Source organism: Syngnathoides biaculeatus, chromosome 17 (assembly GCF_019802595.1).
Source record: "Syngnathoides biaculeatus isolate LvHL_M chromosome 17, ASM1980259v1, whole genome shotgun sequence".
Classification (NCBI taxonomy): domain Eukaryota; kingdom Metazoa; phylum Chordata; class Actinopteri; order Syngnathiformes; family Syngnathidae; genus Syngnathoides; species Syngnathoides biaculeatus.
This window is the reverse complement of record NC_084656.1, coordinates 13,047,791-13,070,043: the sequence shown is the minus strand read 5'-3', so window position 1 is coordinate 13,070,043 and position 22,253 is coordinate 13,047,791. Positions and strand designations below refer to the sequence as shown.

General features: G+C 42.4%; 1 protein-coding gene across 2 annotated transcripts; it reads right to left on the bottom strand.

The window, feature by feature from the left end:
- Positions 1-32: 32 nt before the first annotated feature.
- Positions 33-21,507, bottom strand: LOC133490697 (AF4/FMR2 family member 1-like). Of its 2 annotated transcripts, none has more exons than XM_061801085.1 (19): positions 21,280-21,507; positions 17,064-17,184; positions 16,102-16,869; positions 14,232-14,273; positions 14,034-14,105; positions 13,781-13,817; positions 11,488-11,548; positions 9,915-10,050; positions 8,657-9,418; positions 7,892-7,983; positions 6,399-6,600; positions 4,969-5,042; positions 4,832-4,895; positions 3,971-4,107; positions 3,475-3,546; positions 2,770-2,863; positions 2,663-2,697; positions 2,414-2,595; positions 33-2,079 (listed from the first exon to the last, which is right to left on the bottom strand). In XM_061801085.1, exons 1-19 carry the CDS (start codon positions 21,294-21,296, stop codon positions 1,943-1,945), a joined length of 3,105 nt encoding a protein of 1,034 aa, XP_061657069.1. In that variant the 5' UTR covers positions 21,297-21,507; the 3' UTR covers positions 33-1,942. The 2 variants fall into 2 exon arrangements, with proteins under 2 accessions (XP_061657069.1, XP_061657070.1); XM_061801086.1 differs by having other exon boundaries at positions 4,969-5,039.
- Positions 21,508-22,253: the final 746 nt, after the last annotated feature.

Here is a 22,253-nt window from a genome sequence, read left to right as displayed (position 1 = left end):
CTCAATGTATGTTGGGAAAAAAAATAAACAAATTCATTTCCAGCGTTTATTTTTCTCTGCACACTGCAACAGAAATTCTTGACATAATGACAAAAATCAAAAAACATTCCCACCTTCCAGTACATTAACATTATCATCATCATCGGACGAGGAAGTGTACAGTAAATCCATTGCCGAGTCACTTGTTAACCAACATCTGTCGCAGGTTGGACAAAGCAAAGAAAAAAAAAAAAACTACACCAACAGTAGGTGAGATCCCCATGACACTTTCCAGTAATTTTTCTTTTAAATTTTTGGGTAGGTAAAGATTTTTTTTTTTTTTTTTAAACCGCACACACCAACTGAATTAACAATTATAACCAAGTGGGGTGCGTTTTTATTTTTTTTAATGCACAGGTCCAAAAAAAAACCCTGCCCCCCATTTGTGATACACTAACGAAAGTTTCATAATTTCAAGGAAAGCACTTGGTGCCGTTTGAAAGTTAAGCACTTTTGCGTTTGCTGTAGTACCACATCAACTGAAACATGACAGAAAATATGAAACATGATTCAATCTTATTATCCTAACACTTTTTTTTTCCCAAATAGTGTAGCTAAAAAAAAAAAGACATTGTGTGAAAAAGACATCTTCTTGGGGCTCTGATGGTTTCCTCATACAAACTCAAAGTGCACAGTTTGTACAAAATATATATATTAAGAATAAATTATAAAAAATAAAGTGTGCTGACAAAGATGATTGGCGATTGTACTATGAAAGTTGTCCTTCTCACCAGGAAAAAAAAACCTGAAAACAAAGGCACTAAAATTGAGCTTGTGCTTGCCCTCCACCATGATGCCATGAAGTGAACTGGACCATAGCGGAAAAACAGCCTAACGTGAGGTCTTGCTAAGCGAATGGTGATGTGGTCACGGCGGCCGCTCCCTGCCTATTTGATTTTTGATTTTCGAGCATTTTTGTTAGTGGCTGGAAAAACTCACCTATTGACCTTCAGTTTTTTTGTTTTGTTTTGTTTAAAAGCCCAAAGATGGTGCCAAACACCTGTGCTTTGGTGCCAATTAGTGGCATCTTGGTGTCAAGGGAAGACCTTCAAATGAAGGAAAGCCATGAGACAGGCAAAGCCCTGTTTGAAAAGTAGCCCTGTAGCGCAATCTTGTGGCATCTGCATGCAATGATGTAGATTAAGGCTATTTGTGGCATGGCTCGAATACCAGGGTTGGGAAGTTGAAGTTGATCAAGAAATTTGACGACTTCGCACTGCACAGTATCAGTAGCACCTAAAGCCCCTTTCGCACCAGCCATGTAAGTCTGGTATTTTTGCACCTTTTCCTGGCTGTCTCGTCAGGACAGAGTTGAAATTGACATTAAATTTGATACTGCTCGTGGTTTATAAATTGCTTACAGATGGAAAAACATGACACCAAAGCACTACTTTTCTATCAGTGCTTAGGAAGTCTAATAGTTCAGTTCAACGTAGCTCTGTCGATGCAAGAAACCACAAGATGGCTCCAAAGCACTACTTTTCTATTATCGGGAGTTTTTGTGCCATGTTGTGTTTGTGCATGACAAAAGGCACCAAAACCGGCTAATAGGCAAGTTATTCTGCAAATAACTACATCTATAATCATTGAATTTGTGAGTAGTGAATCGCGATTGGGCGAGGGAAACTTGTATAAGTGAATGTGCAGATCATGGAAGTATCAGGGTAACAAAAAGGTGAATAATCATCAATCCCAGCCATGCTCCCATTGTATGCAATAGTAAGCAATTGAGTGGCTTTGGCCCGATCTGGGGGCATTCCACTAAGCTTTGTCATAAGTGCAATTTATTATTATTACTATTTTTTTTTTAAACTCACTGGTGAATCCACTTGAGCCACAGTCCTAGTCGTTTTTCGGCACGTGACCCACATGCCGGGCTTGGAGCACAGCGCTTCGGGTACCTTCAGCAGACGCTCTTTTGGGCTTTTGAGCTGTCTAGTCGCAGCCACGCTACGCCTTGCTGGGTGTAACGCACCATGGAGCGCACGCTAGATGTCAGACTCAGCGGACCCAGCGCGGCATCCAGCTCCGCCACAAGACCTTCCAAAAAAAGGACCAATCAGTGCTTTTGCAACATATACACAGGCACCATGTTTTTGGAAATGTTCAATGCGATTGACTATGATCTACTTTATCATCACATGAAAGCACTTTTGCTCATGTTGTCTATTCCTTAGCAGGAACATTAGTCGGTAATCATTTTTTCAAAATAGTGGGCCACAAAATTTAGATAGTAAATTAAATATTGCTCCATTGGCAACACTGTAAACTAGATCCTCTACGCCATGTTGCCAGAGGAGGGAGCGCACGTCATCTCTCGACAATGAATCAATGTGTAATTTCTGTTTGTCGTTGAGAATCGGAGCCTCCTTACCGCTGCCTTTGCCGGCCATCTGGTCCGCCTGCTCCCACAGTTCGTGAGCGCTGAGGAACAACGTGGTGATGTTGACATAGGAGAGCGTCACCTGCTCCACGGCGAACGGAACGGCCACGGTGTGGCCGCCGCCGCGGGCTGGGGACGGGATGCCGGTCATGGGGGACGGCGTGCTGGGGCCTCTGCAAGGGAGACGTGACAGGTAGGGAATGAGTGACAGCGCCGCAAGGCGACATGATGCTACCTTACTTTGTGGCGCAGACAGGAGCCTCACGTGCGGGATTCTGGAAGAGAATTTGAATGCATCTTAAGACTAGAAAAGTTGATGAAATCACAAGGTTATGACAAATACTGACGTTGAAGTGGTCGGTGAGCGTCTTTGAGTACTTGACCGCAGTTTTGTGTTTATGGCGAAACATCGCCATCTGCAGGAGAGACTGGCACTTCAGACTGTGAGGGAGAGGTAAAACCATCATTACTACAAAATATAGGACTAATCATATATGCGTCGTCTCTCAAGCAGTTTCCACCAAATAATGCTTTGAACCATCTTTCCAAACCACATTCGCAGTCACATTCTCAACTACCATAAATGATTTTGGGCTGTGGGAGGAAACTGCAGTACCTGGAGAAAACCCACACAGGCACAGCGAGAATCCAAGAGGAGACTGAGGGCAGCAAAAAAAAAAAAAAAACGCCACTGCACCCAAGGGGGAGACCAAGGCCTCATTATACTCGTGAGCACAGCGACCGCGCTGACATAGCTGCAGCTCTCCCGCGCGTAGTTTGCCTTTATACTCAAGCGCACTTCACGCGCACAGTTTTGAAAATGTGCTGCAGTTCTTCGCTAAGTCAGATGTGTCACTACAGCTGCAATTGGCTGGGACACCACCTGGTGGAGTTTCCGCAGAACGTTTTTAACTTTCCTTTCCATAACAAGGAACAAAGCAACAGCAATGGCAACTGCGGAAGAGTGCATCTCGCTAATAGCAATTAATGGAAAATTGGCACATGGAACTACTTGGTGGAAACAACACAAGCTTTCTGACAACTGACCGTACCATAATGCTACAAAGTCCTTGTCAGAGGGTGGGGCAGTCATGTCTGCAGAGTTCTTGAGCTTCAGCACAAACCTGTGAAATAGTGCAATTTTGTTTAAAAAAAAAAAAAAAAGGATATCAAAGAAAGTAGTACAACGAATGAAACCATGCAGTGACACATTCTAGTACGGAACTCTGAATAGAAAATGGAAGGATTGAAACATACAATGTTTTGGTTTTTGGATTGACAATTTTGCAGTAAACTTCAAGCGGGAGTGACCAATTAATTTCTTGCAAGCACGCTTTGCCAATCATTTGGAAAACTGTGTGCTCGAGAGTGAGAACCGGTAAGGAATACTTTAAAAATGCATGTGACTTAAGTTTAAAGCAGCAATGAAGCAAAATTGAATTGGAAAATCCACATAATGCGGGTTTCCACCCATTGCGTGTGGGTCAGAACGTATGCCCTGCAAAAAAACAGCAGCTCACTGTGTTGTAAAGACACTTGCGCTCTTACTTGAGGAGCTCCACCGTCTCAGCAAACATGGTGTAGGAAGACATTGAAATCTGCGGGTCGCTCTCCATGGCGATTCCACTCTCCACGAAAAACATGGCGGCGTCCAGGTAGTTGAAGGCTTTGCTGCGTTTATCTGACTAGAAGAAGAAGCCCGCCAAAGTCGTTTAAGTTTATCTTAGTCGTGCACTGCAGGGATATCGAAAAATGGTCCACACTAATAAATCCAAATCCAGGATAGTTGGCTGAATCTCCTCAAAAATAAACAACACTATGCTGCTGTGAGATTTTTGTCAACATGCAGTAGCTATGCAGACAACGAGTCTTCATTACAATTAGTGATGGCTAACTTAACAATGCTAGAAATGTGTAGTTTTATCATTTGTTTCCAAACTGAGGCAGATATATACAGATTCTGGAAAAGGCTAAGCAGCTCCCATACCGTCATAGGTAAATGTTAGCAACATGAGGCCTAGTTACGATCAACATTGCTATTTAAGTGAACAAATATACTCCCCCCATTTCCTAAAGTAACCAAGATAATTGCAGTCTCTGCATGAAGCTGAATGGGCTTCCGCATAACCGGATTAGAATGAATCTACTGCAAAATAATGCCGTTCTAAGCTAGTGAACCAAAATGTTAACACTATGTGAACAAAATGAGGCCTAGTTATTTATATGAGGCAGCTTAAACCTGATGGGGTTCGGATGTTATTTTTTCCTTCTTCAACTAACCAAAATAAATGGAGGGTCTAAATAAAGCTATGAGCTAATCAGCATTGTATGTTGAAATTTAGTTGTCTTCTGCAATGGTCATTCTGGTAAAAATCTGGAGATTTGTAAAGGATTATGCTAGTGTCAGACCTCAGCGTCTGCTTTGTGCTTCAGTCGTTTGGCCTCTTTGATGTAGTGCTTCACTGGAAACTGCCTGCAGGAAGTCATTGGATTACTAAACCCCACTGACAGTGTGCCAAACTCACACAAAGTAGGTTTAATCTCACCTGTCTTCCAACCTGAGCAAGGGTCTGGAGGTCACTCCTTCCTTGGGGTGTCGTGATGATGACGACTGCTTCTGCTGGCATCCCAAAATGAAGGTCAAGATATATACTAGGCTATCTGGTCAGTTCTCTAATGAAGGGGTTCTCAAAACCTTTGGTCCAGCAATACCATACGGAATTAAGACCCACTCATAGTAACACCAATAAAGACTAGAACAAATAAATGACCACGTGATCACCGAAATGCCATGGGAATTTGAAAAATATTTATTTTTGAGAAAAACTGTGTGTGTTTCTTTTGGCTTGTCCCTTTCGGGGTCGCCACAGCGTATCATCTCAGATGGACGCATATATACGTTTGGCACAATTTTTACGCCGGATGCCCTTCCTGACGCAACCCTTCTCAGGGAGTGGAGGCCCCAGTGGGATATGAACCCACAACCCCTGGTTTACCAAACCAGTGCTCTAACCACTGAGCTACGGGGCCTCTCATTTTTGAGAAAAACTGTAATATGTATATATTTTGTTGACTTCATTGACAAATGGTTTTTAAAAAAAATCTTTTTTTCTTTCGGCTTCTCCCGTTAGGGGTCGCCACAGCAAGTCATCTTTTTCCATTTAAGCCTGTCTTGCGCATCCTCCTCTCTAACACCAACACCACCTGTCTACATGTCCTCCCTCACAACATCCATCGACCTTATCTTTGGTCTTCCTCTCGCTCTTTTGCCTGGCAGCTCCATCCTCAGGACCCTTCTACCAACATACTCACCCGCTCGCCTCCGAACATGTCCAAACCATCGAAGTCTGCTCTCTGTAACCTTGTCTCCAAAACATCCATCTTTGGCTGTCCCTCTAATGAGCTCATTGCTAATCCTATCCAACCTGTTCACACCAAGCAAGAACCTCAGCGTCTTCACTTCTGCTACCTCCAGTTCTGCTAAAATAATAAAGTTAAAAGAAAATGTTCGCTTGGACAAAAGTCTTTATGGGATTAAATCTGAAATCTGAGCTAAAGTCATTTTTCTAAAATAATGTGATATTGAAGTCAAAGATTCAGAGGAAAGTCATTCTTTAATATTATACTTTTTATTCAAGACACTGTTATTCTTTAAAGAAAAAGCTATTCTCTAAAAATAATTAAATATTCCTCTGAAACACCCTTTGTTGTAACCCCCCAAAGTCCAAAATAAAGATTATATTCCTGGAGTGTTATTGTTCCATGACAATGTCCTGCGAGGGTAGCTCCAACTACCGAAGAGAAGTCATTTGTGTTGTTGACATACTTGGCCAATAAAGATGATTCTCTCTAATTATGTTTGAACATATCACAATCATATCAGACCTTGGAATTTGTCAAAAGCTAAGGTCGGGAAGAGATTTTGATACAGCTCCCAGACCCCCGTTTGAGAACCACTGCTTGAACAGAATCTTACCTTGTCTAGACGCATGTGCCTCGCATGGCTACTTTTGTTGTTGGAGGAGCGTTTCCTCTTGGGGGTGTCCTTATGAGGCTCCACACGAGATCCTTTGAGACCCTTCTGGTCTTCACCCGAGTCTTTTTGGGGCTTTGGCAAGTGTACCTGCTTTTTCTTGCCCATCTTGTGCTGCTCCTCGTTTGGTTGAGTTGCACAACGCCTAAAGGTTTAGAAGATCAAAGAGTTAAGTGCTGAACACTCAGGAATACACATACTGATTAAAATAACAGTCAGACGAGTTTGATTAAAAGCTTTGTTTCCACCAAGCAGGTCAGTTTCATAGGGTGAGCATATCTTTAGCTTATCTTGCATTTATACTTACAAAAGCTCTGAATGGTACAAAAATAACCTAAATAACTGCCACCATTGAATCAGGGTACCAACTTGGTCCTTTTGTCGAACAAAAGAAAATTAATAAAATAGTAGCTGTGCACGAACTAGTTCCAGAGTGCATTGCCTAATGACTATTTCCATCATGGTGGTAAAAAAAAGGTAGAAACTGTAGTTATCTCTGTTCATAGCGGCCATCTGCCACAGTTACCAGATGAATCAGCCATTTGAGAAAAGTAAATGCCTCCGCAAAAAGAAGCCTCTCTCTTCCCCACATGCAAAAAACAGAAAAAGAAATCTATGCAATACAAGACAATATTAAACACGATAATTTACTGCTGAGCCAATTTGAATATCGTACCCAACAGATAAAGCAGCACGTCAATAGTCTCAGTGCATAGTAAATTGGATGAATAGCGGAAGAGCCATTAAGTTTGGTGTTAAACGTCACACTCTAGTCTCTATCCGATGGGTTAACCTGTGATGTTACGTGTAAAGCAAATTTGCAAGTCAAGCGCAACCCCTCCATCCCACTATGATACCTTACACAAAGGACAGCGAGCCAGGAAAAAAAGCCAGCTCCAGTGGCTAGTGTGAAAGGGGGCTACTGTGTCCATCCATCCATCCATCCATTTTCTTAGCCGCTCAACCTCACGAGGGTCGCGGGACGTGCTGGAGCCTATCCAAGCCGTCAACGAGCAGGAGGCGGGGTACACCCTGAACTGGTTGCCAGCCAATCGCAGGGCACATGGAGACAAACAGGCGCACTCACAATTACACCTAGGGGCAATTTAGAGTGTCCAATTCATGCTGCATGTTTTTGGAATGTGGGAGGAAACTGGAGTGCCACGCAGGCACGGGGAGAACATGCAAACTCCATACAGGCGGGTCTGGGATTGAATCCGGGATTGAACCCGGGACCTCAGAACTGTGAGGCCAATGCTTTTCCAGCTTATCCACCGTGCTGCCTAGCTACTGTGTCCTCTATGTTAAAGTAGCCAATGCAACTGTCCCAATCACTGTGGATCAGGCTTTACCATTCCAACCTCTCCGGTCACCATGGCGACCCGCAATAGTGTACTGCACTGCTTGGTGTGAATTTTGCCTTTCATGGAACCTACTCCATTTTGGCAGAAGAGTCCTTGTTGGTTGAAGTCATCTTTTTCTCCAGTTTCTGCTTCTTTCTGGGAAGAGTCTTGTCGTCCATGTCCGCCTGCAAGTTGCCAATAAGGTCAAAACAAAATACAAATGCAACATTTTACAGGCATGTAGACTACCCACAAAAAGTTAAGGATATTAGCTTTTCGGGTAAAATTTCAGGATGAACTTAAAATGCACTTTAACCTTTAGTGGTGGACATAATTTAACCCTCTCTATATATTTATAATACACTTTCAACTGTTCAATGTTTCGGTAACCTTTTTGGACAACTTTAGCACAAAGGAAGAGCTGAATGACAAAAGTCACAACAGCTCTTTGATCCATGAATCAACCAATAATATTTCTAAGGCCATCTACTTCTATGCCTTGACTTCCAGTCTCCATTGCAACATCCTCTGAGATCAATTAAGTGTCGTCTTGGGCTCATGATGCCGAAATGTGAACAGCACGATGAAGAGAAAGTTTAAATACTAATTCTAACTGAACCAGTCAAGAGGTTAACACCTGGTGTGAATTTTTCCATCCTGCTCCTTTTTAAGAGAAGAGCAATTTGTGCAAAAAGTATTGCTGTTCATGGCTGTACATGTACACACAAAAGTTATGCAAAGTAAAATTCAGTTTCCCTGTAAATGTTTTAGTGTGTTTAGAGTTCATCCAAGAATTTCACCAAAAAGCCCAATAATTCTAGTTCATTATGAGTAATACAAGTTGACGAAAGAGCTCACAGTTTGAGGTAGAGTCTTCTTGCTGGCTTTGGGATGTTTTCGGGTCCCTGCCTTCCCAGGTGTCCCCTGAGGGACTCTTGAGAGCAGACCGAGGTCGATCTTTACTCGTAGGCATCCAGCAGGCCTAGAGCGGATGTCCTGAGAAGATTTAGGTACATGTTCCAACTTCTTGCAGAATTGTTGAGTTGGAGCGGACTCTATTTTGGGAATGGCTTTGCCCTGTTGAACGATTTCCACATTGGCTTTGCAACTGGTGATTTTTAACATGGGGGTGTGGCTGTAAGTATGGCAAGAGCAGTGGTGGGGACATGTTGGACACCCAGTGTCACCTTGGACCACCTCGAGCCTGGGTTCAGTTTTTTCTGCCTCTGCCATCTTAAAAGTCCTTTTCTTCTTCGAGTCACTGCTAACGTTATTTAAGCGTTCAGTTTTCATTTTTACCTTGGGTCTGTCTGAGAAAGGGGGTGCTTTTCCTTCTAACGTGTCCTCACATTTCAAATAACCTTTCGGCAATTTGCGCGCGCCAGTCTTCTCGGAACTGCCGCTCTCATGAGAACTCTTCCCGCACGGCTGCACTCCTGCAGGGTTTCGGCTTTGCTGTGTAGCTTCTTCGGTAAGGTGTTCAGAGCTGTTCAGCGGGTTTCGAGTGCGGTTCTCGCACACGACATTGGAGCCGCTTTGGCTCTCATTGCTGGAGTTCTGTTGGCTGGACCGGATCCAGTTGCCCAGCTGCCAGTTGCCACACGCTGCCGCGGCATCAAGCTGGTGAAAGATAGCATATAAGAAGTGCAATTCAGCAAAATGTACACTCACCAGCTATGTTTATTTGCTACACTATAAGAATATGCTAGCTGTAGCAAAGATTTGGCTTCAAACAAATAATTTCTTCTATGTAGTTGGCAGTTTTTCCCTTGATTGCTACAGTGCATTACTACCAGTATTGATTTCCTTGCAAAAATTATTGGGAGCGATGAGAATCTGATTTGTAGCTGCGCTTTGTTTGCAGTTGAACAGGAAATATGAAAATGAAGCTAGTTTAATTATGAAATGATTAGATTGAAAACAAAAATCACTACAAAACATGGACCAATTTAATGTGATCCTGTTGGGGTTTTTTTTTTCTTTTTTTACTATTCACATTCAGCAGAAAGACTGTGAGGGTGCACTGTTGCTCTGCCTCACTTGCTTACCCTGACCGCACGTCATTGTTTGAGTTATGGACTGTATTTGCGATGAGCCACGAATTGAAAGACACTACCTCAATTTTGTTGCTCGCTATCAGTCCACAAGGCTCATCGGCGATGCTTTCGCTATCCGACTCAGATCTGGAGCTGCTGTCAGAGTCACTGGAGCTTGCTGACTCCAGACCACTGGAATGAGCCTCTTTGTGCGATCTACAACAAAGCATAATGCAATTACTATGAAAGCGAAAATTTAACTTACTGTGAAAGAACCCTAACCAGAGAGAAAAGTCTGGCTACTCAGTATAATGAATATAGAGAACCCTTGACTTGTTCACTATTCAAAATTTCACCTCCAGTGGTGTTCTGAGATATGAGTTTAATTCATTCGTTGACCACACAGGTAACTCTAAATATCTTATAATCATCAGCATTCCCCATTGAAATTAATGGAAATACCATTATCCCATTACACCCTCACAAGAAAAAAAGTTGGAGAAAAACAACATGATATTCTTAAAAAATAAAAACATACAGTACAGACAAAATTAAATATTGAACTAATGACTATATATACACATACCTCACACACTAATATATTAGTTGTTCTTCGCAAAGGATAAATAATATATGCCTGAGAGTATTTTTATATGGTCTGACTACAGGTATTGCTGCACCATGGTTGTTTGGAAAACCACCATGTAAAGGGTAACATTTTCACAAAGACTGTTAGCCCGTGTCCCTATGACATTTCCCATTGTATGTTAGCATTAACGTAGCAGAGGTTAACTCGTTTTAAATACACGTGTAATTTTCTATTTTAGTTTGACAGTCACCTTCAGTTAAGAGTGGCAATAAACAGCTTGAAGCCTCTTTTAGGAAGAGTATTTACTTATTACTGTATATCAAACAGCTGCTTGTTGTGAAGGGACTTGAGACACCTGCTAGTCATATAGTGCTCGTATCTCACGAAAATCATTTATTTACCGAAAGCCTTGGGCACATGCCAGTCTCCATGTATGTTTTTCTTCATTGGTTTTCACCACTTTCTTCTTCGGGGTCTCCCGATTTTTGGCATTGAAGCAGAGAGCCGAAATCTTTTAAATTTGGACAATTCCGAGAGGGTCAGAACATTTGCACCTGGTTCAAATCGGTTCTGAATTCCCAACACCAGTGACTATTGTGAGCACATTTACAATCTTACTATTTTGTACTATGTACATTTATTGTAATCAATCAATATAATTATACACATCAGTAGCTGTCATGTGCTTTCCATTTTCATTACATACAGTACGTGTACGATATACCATGCTCAATATCTTCAGGGTCTTCAGGGTGTGTTGAAATTATATTTCAATCTCTTTGAAAATATACTGGTCGTAGTTTGTGTGTGATTAATGCTGCTGTGACCATTTAATTTACTTCAGAGGAGGAACAGTAGTATTTATCAGTCTATATCTGTGGGTTGTTTTTCCACATTCCACTTATGATAGACACTAAGTAGAGAGTTTGATCTAATCACAGCAAAACTTTATTTTGAAAATTAAGAATCAACGGGTTCATGTGAGTTCAATGAAATGCCTTCCTCTCACTGATAGTCATAGCCATCTTTGGGCATACTTGTGGAAAAAGGAATTTGCAACTCACAATAATTTGGGGCTACGCAGGTCGATATGGCGAGGACCTCCAGGAAAGTGGTCGTGGGTTTCTAGAAAGAAAGGGGAAAAACAACATAAAACCAAAAACACCACAAAACACTAGCAAAATAAATGAACCTGAGAAGCGCACTTATTTCATCATTCAGTCTTTTAGCTGTCATTTTAACACAAACACATCCACCTACAATGTTTACTGCATCACACCCTGCTATGAAAATTCAGTGCTATTTCACAAATGAGAATTTTCTTTGTGCAAAGTGTTAGTTTTTAATGATTACTACATTTTCCATTTATAAATTCAAAAGCTTGTGAGCTCAAGAAGCTTGAGACGAGATTATTTTGTTATTAGAGTTGAATAAATAGAAAACTGTATTTGAGTTGATAGCCAATGTTTTACATGGTACGATTTTGCTGGCACATAAGGCCTTTTTAAAAATCATTCAATAAAATGTACACAAATATTAAGGTCAAGTTAAATTGGATGCTCTCTTGTGAAATATATATTTCATTTAGTTATCTGCTTTTTATAATAGTTATATTGTTTATACATGTACATTAATTTTTATATGGGAGATTTTCTTCATTATTTTTGGCCAAGAGGAGCTCAGAGAAACCAAAAACCAAGTTAAACTATGTGATACCTGATGTAAGATTTGTAATATCTGTGTTCCAATTTACATTAATGTATTTGTTATTCAATAAATAAAAATGCACATGACAAGGTGAACTCAAAATAATGGTGTATGTTCCATCTATCTTCTACCGCTTATCCGAGATCAGGTCACGGGGCAATAGCTTGAGCAGGAATACTCACACCTCTCTTTCCCCACCCACTTCGTCCAGCTCTTCCGAGGAGATCCAATAAAGTGCTCCACTTGGGGCAGGATCTCATCCCCAACTTGGAGAGCGCACGCCACCCTTTTCTGACTGAAGACCATGGTCTTAAATTTGGAGGTGCCAATGCTCATCCCAGCCGCTCCAATAAGAGTTGGAGATCACGGCTTGATGAAGCCAACAGAACCTTAATCTTCTGCAAAAAGCAGAAATGCAATACTGAGGCCACCAAACTGAACACATAAACCATACTGCTCCTCCAGAATCTGATATTCAACTCCCTGACAGACCCTCCTCTCCAGCAACCGTAAATAGACCTTACATGGGAGGCTAAGGAGTGTGATCCTATAGTTGGAACACACCCTCTGGTCCCCCTTCTTAAAAAGGGGGACCACCAGGTCAGTCTTCCAATCCAGAAGCACTGGCCTCAATGTCCACAAGATGTTGCAAAGGCCTGTAAACCAGGACAGCCCCACAAGATCGAGCCTTTAGGTACTCCAGGCAAATCTCATCCAACCTGGGGACTTCCCACCAAGGAGCTTTATAACCACCTCAGTGACCTCAACCCTAGATACAGACAATCAGTGATGAGCAAAGAAGTCCAGTAACAGACCACTGCACAGGTTCTGATCACACCCTTCCAGGTCTCACTACCATTGCCCACATGAGCATTGAATTCCCCCAGCAGAACGATGGAGTCCCCAGCAGTAGGCTCTCCAGCACTCCCTCTAAGGACTCCAAGAAGGTTGGGTACTCTGAACTGCTGATTGGTGGATAGGCACATACAACAGTCAGGATGCATCCTCCCACCCGAAGGCCAGAAACCAGCTCACACTGCACCTGATCACTATGGGCCCTGCCGCAGGTGGTGAGCTCATGGGAAGGGAGACCCACGTTACCATTTCAGGCTGTGGCCAAACGGACACCAAGGGTGCAGGCCCAGCCACCAGATGCTCACCTTCAAGCCCAACCTCAAGGCCTAGCTCCATAGGGAGGCCCCAGTGACCCGTGTCCCAACACGTGAAACTTAAAATCCATTTCTATTTTTCATCAGCGGGGTATTTTTGCAGTGCTTTGTCTGGTCCCCCCACCTTGGACCCAAATACGGGCATGAAGCACCAGACGACTTACTCCGAGGATCATTGTGACACACAAACTGCTCTACCACAATAAGGTGACAGCTTCCAGCAGGGGCGGTGTATGTTCAAAAAAGATAAATAAATAAAACTGATCAAGTATATATGTATTCTTGTATAATTCCTTTAATTGTTTTGTTTAATTGGTCACGGTTTCTGTATTTTATTGCAAATTTTGTAGCAAAATGTGCTTGTGTCTCAGTTAAAATTGGCAGTTTCTACTTTGCATAGTCCACACTCCACAAAGCACTGAAATATGAACCTGGTTAGTCAACTGCTTTCTAGTGTACCAAGGATGCTTTATTGACTCACTTTGTCCTCCTGGACATGAAGGTACTTGCTCTGCTTCCTGTGAGTAGATGCGCGCACACACGCACACACACACCACAAAATGCAACACGGGATTAAACTAGCACATAATTATACGACAAACAATACAGTGTAAAAGTCGTAAGATTAAGGACATCCAATTTGGAATTTCAGGCAGGGTTAAACATACCTGTAATGTAAATTGCACATAAACTGGTATAGGTAACAAAAAAGTGTTGTAGATCATCAGTGATACCTTAGTTGGGGATGAGTCAGAGTAAGGGATGTGTATGGCTGACAGGAGGGGGGGCCAGGAGTGAGTCATCTCCTGTAGTGGTACACAAAAGAAAAAAAATCATTTCATTTGTAAATTTTTTGAGTATTTAGAAAACAATTAATCGGGGGGGGGGGGGGGGACAGTTAAAGACTTTACCAACAATGTTAAAGATCATACCTTCAAAATGTCTTCCACACACACTGCTTCATTTGAGTTCATCTACAAAATGAGTAAAACCTTTAGAAAATTTGACTTCAACATGAGGACCAAACAAAATGTTATTTTGAACATTTGTTCATGTTCTGCAAAATGCCAACATGAGTCAAAATGGGCATCTCCAACTTGGTCAGAATGACTATTGGCTTCCATCTTTTTTATGCCCATCAGATGTCTCAAATTTGTCATGTTTGAAGCACGCTCCAAAATGTTTTCAGGAAAGGTGCCTTGCTACTGAAATTAACGAGCAGCATCTATAATAATGGTGTACATAAAATGAATCTATTAACACTGCGCACACTGCGTTGTAAAGTAATTGAAGAATAAAGGTTTTTATATACATCTGATATGTATATTTTGAGCTCAAGTGGTTTTAAAATCATTTCAATGGTAAAAAATATAAATACCTAATATTTTCAGAGGAATTTAGGGAAAGGTGATATTCTAAAGACCTCTTAAGGGTTAAAATGTAAAACGTCCCGAAAACAAGCTCCAGCCCAAACTACATCACTTCAATTCATGAGGATGCAAAAACCACAATGTGTGACACAACAGGCCTCGCAGGGCTAAGAAACTGTGTAAGTGAGTCATCCCGCAGCATTCCTCATTGTTGTAAAGGCCTCTCCGCGTGTGTGGTGTCTGCACCACCTTTGAGATCTGCTCCATTTATGTTAATTGTGTCGTTCCCCACCATGTAAGCCTATAAACAGGGAACTGTGTGCACATCTGAGTAAAACGCACTATGTCAAAGCAGTTAATTGTTTGATTATTTTAATTTTATTGCTGGGTATGTTGTTGTGTCCCAATTGCATTACTTTGCTGAAAACTGCAGTGGCGGCGTTTCACTCTCAAAAAGTCCATCTGTCCGTTTCCCATACCACTTATCCTGACTAGGGTCGCAAGTGTGTTGGAGCCCCAGCTGACTGGGGAAAAAAACAGATCATACCTTGAACTAGTTTCAAGCCATTCATAGGGATCATATCAACAACTATTCACACCTATGCGCAATTTAGAGTTATCAATTAAACTACCATAAATGCTTTTGGAATGTAGGAGGAAACTGGAGTACCTAGAGAAAAGCCACATAGGCACAGGGAGAGAACAGAGAACTCCAAACAGATGAGGCCAGATTTCAACGTGCATCCTCACAACTTAAGGCAGATGTGCTAACCAGTATGTCACCGTGTCGCCCTCTATCAAATAATTTTGCCATCTAAAGAAAACATGACAGGAAGTTGAGACGCAACTTTGCAATGGCACAACTCCGATTTTGCTCAATACAATACTGACGTGAAAATGGGAGTTCAGAACATTTCAGAATAAGATTCTTCCATCTTTTTGAAAAAAATACCTGTAAATAAATAAAATAATTCAGATTTCTGAATTACAGTACATAGAAAGATTTCTCCCGAATAAGATGTCCTTGGACCCAAAAGATTTGAGAAACCTTGTTTTAAAACATGACTTATCAGTTCCACAGGTGACATTCTTAACAGCAGTACTATGGTCACCATTCAACTAAAAGATAAATCATCCTCTCAAAAAGGTACAAGGTGTCCTCTGTTTACGAGTTCTGTTCAGAGGTTGACGAAGTAACCAGAATCTGTATGCAAAACGGACTGTTTTGCAGTCCATTACTAACCTAAACTAATGAAGGTGTAAAGTCATAAATATAATAAGTATCTTTGAAAAACACTTGTAAGCCATAACTCGTGATGAAAAACAGGAACAACAAATTTCTTCAAAGTTCTTTGGGTACCGTTAGTAACCCTGAAACATCATAAATTGGTACTACCGTAAACCAAGTGCCCCCTGTGACTGGAGTTCTCACCTCCAGATACTGGGGAATCATTTTGGCCTTTGCATCGTGAGCCTTGTGGATCTCCTGCAGAGGTATACGTGGCTCAGGCGAAGGTTTCAACTCCGGAGAGCCGTTGAGCATCTGGTCCTGACCATCCATAGGCCTCACGTACGCCGTGGGCTTCTGCATCGTAACAACACTGGGCGGCTTGGACGAGGACAGAGGTGGGAAATTCTGCGAGAGCAGGGAGTTGCTGCTTTTTCCACCCTGATGCAGAGAAGCGTCCACTGGAGACTGCCTCAGGTTAAACACAGAAATGTCCACCATAGTGGCGCTGGAGGCGGGTTCTAAGGTCTCCTGATGTGAATCGGAGGAGTCTTTAGCACCTTTGGGCTCACTGGAATGTAGGACAGGTATCTGCTTGACATCCGGACACTGAGCAGACCTTTCCTGAGAACTGCTAGCATCCTCCCTGAGATCTGACAAAGTTTCAACCTTCTTCTGATGAGCCAGTGAAGCCTTTTGTATACTGAGTGAACGTCCATGGCTGTTTGGGGAGCAAGGGGGGATCTCTCTCATCGTCTGAAAAGGGTAACTATTACTTGGGAGGTTTTGGCAGGATACGCGATGGGCCAGGTCTTGGACGAGAGGTTTGCCGGGCCTATCAGAGTTTGGCTGCCCTCGATCAGACTGTGTGAAGTCTGCAGGAACTGCGGAAGGCTCTGTAGGATTGTTCACATCTTCATAGCTGCCCAGCATTCTCTGGATCCTGTTGGAAAGCTCATCGCCTTTGCTTGTCTGAAAAGCCAGAGAGAAAACAATTCATTTTAGGTTTCTTTGTAATGTGCTGCGATGAAACCACATCAGAACTGAAACAAACGTTTGCTGTTCTAGAACTGCCAAAGGCCATCATTAGTACACTTTTCCATCATTTACTCTTTTAGACCATAACCCTAACACAGTCAGAAAAACAAACTAAATGTAGAACATACTTTGTACGGCTGCCCAAAAAGTGGCACATTCCCTGAACAGATTTCTTTGGGTTGACTGGTTTCTTGGTTCCTCTGTTCCCAGGCTTGGAGGCGGAGACGATTCCTTTCTTCATCATATGCGCTGTGGAGCATTGGCAAGTGAGACTGACATTAGAGCACAATTACAATGAAAAAACAGATTTACGTTCAAGAGAATTAAAATCTCTGTTTGAGAAGGAGACATTATCAGGACTGCTGATGTCTGGTCTCTTGGTGTAGACCAACCCACCACAGGGACTGGCGTCTAGCGCGGGGTGAGTACAGGAACCAACACTTGTTGTTTACTGCCATTAATTATAACAACTGCAGGTTTCATGAACGATATTCATGGGAGACATGAACAGATGTCCACATTTTGGGGCAGGTGATTACCTTCCCCGAGTGGAGTGTTGTTGATGTTCAACCCCAAAGGGCTTAATTCTATGGCAACGGTTGCACGGTTTTGGTAGAAAGCCAACAGAATGATGGAGTGAGCTGCAAGGATAACCCCCACGGGAACCTCCAGTCAACTCACAAGCATCCAGAATCATGAAACACCAGGCTTTTCCCCGGCTTGCTCTGTATGAACTTTACCAAAATGAAACAGGGAGCGCTGAGGTCGACCAACAACCTCTGGGGTAAAATCACAGCCTGGATGGCACCTTTGTAACACGGAATACTGAACAGCCTGTGTCATGGTTCAGATGGCACCCAGAATAACTATCACCCAATTCCAGTGTTGGCCACTGGGGCAACGTTAGTCCAGCAATTTTCTTCCTGACTGCACATTCCACACCACTACATTGTTAAAGTGTAAAAAGTATCCTGGTTTTCAATAAATATGTGAAACAATGCCTAATTTGCCACTCCAAATTAGATGTAAGATTTTGCGGAAGGTGGGGGGAAAAAAAAGCAGTACTCCAACCTGTGATGCAAACAAGTAAACCTACGCCTTTGGTGAAGGTGCTCTGCCCACTAGAATAGGAGTTGCCACACTTTCACCAGTACCGAATTTGGGCTTGTACATCTAAGCAGGTGTTCTGGTAGGTTGGCATGAATTGACCTGGTGCTGAATGTGTGCACTCATGTCAAACGGCTGCTGAGAAGCAAGCAACGGCTCTACAGGCTGTGTTAATCCATGAAGTGGTCACAGTCTACTACCAAAGAGCAACATCATCATCAGCAAAGGCGGGTGGCCGCGCCCTTTTTCATCTGTTTCTAATCAGGATGGAAATGGTGCGCGAGGATGAGCAATGCAGACACTAGTGAAAGGATTATTTAAACATAAGAACCTACAGTGAAGACTAGCACATAAGAGGCCCATGGCTGCATGCTTGATCGCAAGAGGTATAGCGTACAGCTTCTGGCCAAAGCATCCAAGCCTCCGGGAATCTGTAGTTTAAAGCCTCAGCTCAATTATCCACCTTCCCCTACTCGCTCTGTTGGACAGATGCATGGGGGAATTGGAGGGGGGGGGTGGCTATTCCATAGATCCAGTGACGGTGAAGTCATATATATGTATATATACAGTGAAGAAAATGAGTATTTGTACACCCTGCTATATTGCAAGTTCCCCCACTTAGAAATCACGGAGGGGTCTGAAATTTTCATCGTACGTGCATGTCCACTGTGAGAGAGATCATCTAAAAAGAAAAATCCAGAAATCACAATGTATGAATACAGCTGCAAATAAGTATTTGAACACCTGTCTATCAGCTAGAATTCTGACCCTCAAAGACCTGTTAGTCCGCCTTTAAAAGTCCACCTCCACTCCATCCATGTATTATTATGAATCAGATGCACTTGTGTGAGGTCGTTAGCTGCATAAAGACACCTATCCACCCCATACAATCAGTCAGACTCAAACTTGTAACATGGCCAAGACCAAAGAGCTGTCCAAAGACACCAGAGACAAAATTGTACAACTCCACACGGCTGGAAAGGGCTAGGGCGAAATTGCCAAGCATCTTGGTGAAAAAAGGTCCACTGTTGGAGCAATCATTAGAAAATGGAAGTAGCTAAACATGACGGTCAATCCCAATCGGAGTGGAGCCCCATGCAGGTTATCACCTCATGGGGTCACAATGATCCTTAGAAAAGTGAGGAATCAGCCCAGGACTACACGACAGGACTTGGTTAATGACGTGAAAAGAGCTGGGATCACCATTTCCAAGGTGACTGTTGGTAATACACTAATACGTCATGGTTTGAAATCATGCATGGCACGAAAGATTCCCCTGCTTAAACCAGCACATGTTAAGTTTGCCAATGACCATTTGGATGATACAGAGGAGTCATGGGAGAACGTTTTGTGGTCAGATGAGACCAAAATGGAGCTTTTTGGTCATAATTCCACTCACCGTGTTTGGAGGAAGACGAATGATAAGTTCCATTCCAAGAACACCATCCCTACTGTGAAGCATGGGGGCGGTAGCATCATGCTTTGGGGGTTGTTTTTCTGCATATAGGCCAGGACGACTGCACTGTATTAAGGAGAGGATGACCACGGCCATGTATTGTGAGATATTGGGGCACAACCTCTTTCCCTCAGTCAGAGCACTGAGGATGGGTCGTGGCTGGGTCTTTTAACATGACAATGGCCCGAATCACACAGCCAGGGAAACCAAAGAGTGGCTCCGTAAGAAGCATATCAAGGTTCTGGCATGGCCAAGCCAGTCTCCAGACCTAACCCCAATAGAAAATGTTTGGAAGGAGCTGAAACTCTGTGTTTCTCAGCGATAGCCCAGAAACCTGTCTGATCTAGAGAAGATCTGTGTGGAGGAGTGAGTCAAAATGTAGTGTGTGCAAACCTGGTGAACAACTACAGGAAACGTTTGACCTCTGTAATTGCAAACAAAGGCTACTGTACCAAATATTAACATTGGTTTTCTCAGGTGTTCAAATACTTATTTGGAGCTGTGTCACACAAATAAATTGTTAAAAAGTAATACATGGTGATTTCAATGATTGTCTCTCTCACAGTGGACATGCACCTACGATGAAAATTTCAGACCCCTCCATGATTTCTAAGTGGGAGAACTCGCAATATAGCAGGGTGTTCAGATACTTATTTTCCTCACTGTATGTCCACTTTAGACCAGTGGTTCTGAAACTGGAGGCTGGGACCCCAGTTGGTCCACAACTAACTTAGGGCGCCAGCTAAATAAATTGCAATAACTGACATGGAGTCGTATTTTTAAAAGTTCATACATATACACAGGGGCAAAAGTATTTATTCAGCCACCAATTGTGGAAGTTCTCCCACTTCAAAAGATGAGAAGGAGAGGCCTGTAATTTTCATCATAGTTATAACTCAGCTTTGAGAGACAAAATGAAAAAAAAAAAAAAAAAAAAACAGAAAATCACATTGTCTCATCTTTAAAGAATTTAATAGCGCTCTGTAAAATAATTAAGCAAATCCCCCTCAAAAGTTACAAAGGTCAATTTGCTCAATTAAAGATCAATGGTTCACCTTTGACCTATTAAATCAATAAATGGAAAACAATTTAAAAAATACAAGATAAAGATGTAAAATATGCCACAAAATAAAATCATTTTCATCATAATTCCACATAAATATGAACTGAACAGTATGCTCAGCTTCGATTACATTGCATCACACGACAGACTGTACCAAGTACCACATAGGAGGAGGGCTGGTTGTATTTATGGCAAAAGTTGAAAGAGTTATAACTGAAGAAAAAAAAAAAGTTAAGGCCCGCACATGTCTTTGAGTGTACTTTAAACAATTCCAACGCAAACTTTGTCAGGAGTCAGAGAAAGCTCATTACAATACTGGAAGTGGTGTTACTTTTTTTTTTTTTTTATATAATAATAATAAGAGTTTCCAACAAACAAAATTAACGACTGAGACATAACGTCAAAGTGTCAAAAAAAATCTTAATAAAAGTAAACGTATTTCTTAAAATAGCGTCAACAATCTCGGCGGCCCAACTGGTGAAAACTAAAATGTCATTCTACCTCCCAGAGTTTTTTTTTTTTAATCAATGCGGGGGGGGGGGCAGTATATTAATTTTAAAAAAGGGAGAAAGTTTATTAGCTATAACCACAATGCGAACAGCTTGTCTTGACACTGACAGCGAGGCCCCGAGGAACGAGCTCTCTGACAAGAGCGAGAGACAACCAGCCCCCTCCCCTGCTCGCTGCTAGCATTTTAGCCGCCTCCGAGTGTCCCTACCTCGGCTGAGATGCCATGGCGTGCGCCGCTCTCTCCGCCGCTAGTCAAACAACCCAAGTTGTCCGTCGTATGCTCCTGCCTTTCGCCGCCGAGCTCGTCTTCTCGGCCAGCATTGTCACATCCTTTACCGGGAAGAAAAAGGTCCGATAAACTGGACCCTGTCACGCCACCTTTAGCTCTCGCTCGCTAATCTGCGCCTCCTTGCTGCGAATGTTTGGCCCGTCCATTCGCTACTCGGTGGGCTTTTCTACTCGAAGGGGTCCGCGAGTTTTTAATGCACTCAAAGTTGACACGAAACACCCATAACAATGCCACAGTTTTATTTTCTCCATGAATGAAACATATAATTGTGCAATAGATCCACCAAACGTCGTTTAATTTGTTTTGTTATGTTTACCCGTCACGTTCGTTCCTCCATCGTTTCTCCGTGCCCCCTATAATGACCGACATGGTACATCCTAGTTTGTTTTGGGCCCTCCAGCTTCATATTTTTCAAAGAAAGTTACAAGCGTGTGTAAGGGAATGCTGAGTAGAGGACGTTCACAGATGCGACTTACAAAAAAATCTTCATGTCGCTGCTGACAGTCAAGCATATACAAAAGTTTCTGTATGTGTGTCTGTGTGGTGGGCTTGGGGTGGTGGTGGTGAGGGGGGGGTCATCAAGTTCCCAAAATAATTATAAATTCATCCAGCAACTATTCTGGACATGTTGTGTGGGGTCAAAGCAATATTGCTTTGTAGCAAAATCTAGCAAAAGCTTGTTTTTCATGTGTGGCGGATCCAGTCACGTGTGAAATTGTAAATGTAGTTATTCATAAAACATCTCAGCAATGCGCGGGGGATGCATCATTGGTGTTGTAAATCTGAAATACCTCCCAAATCTAAGTACAATTATGTCATAAACGTGGATTAGCACCTCATGAGGAAAATTAATGTGTGGCATAAATCTGTAGGCCTCAACAGTCCAAAACGTC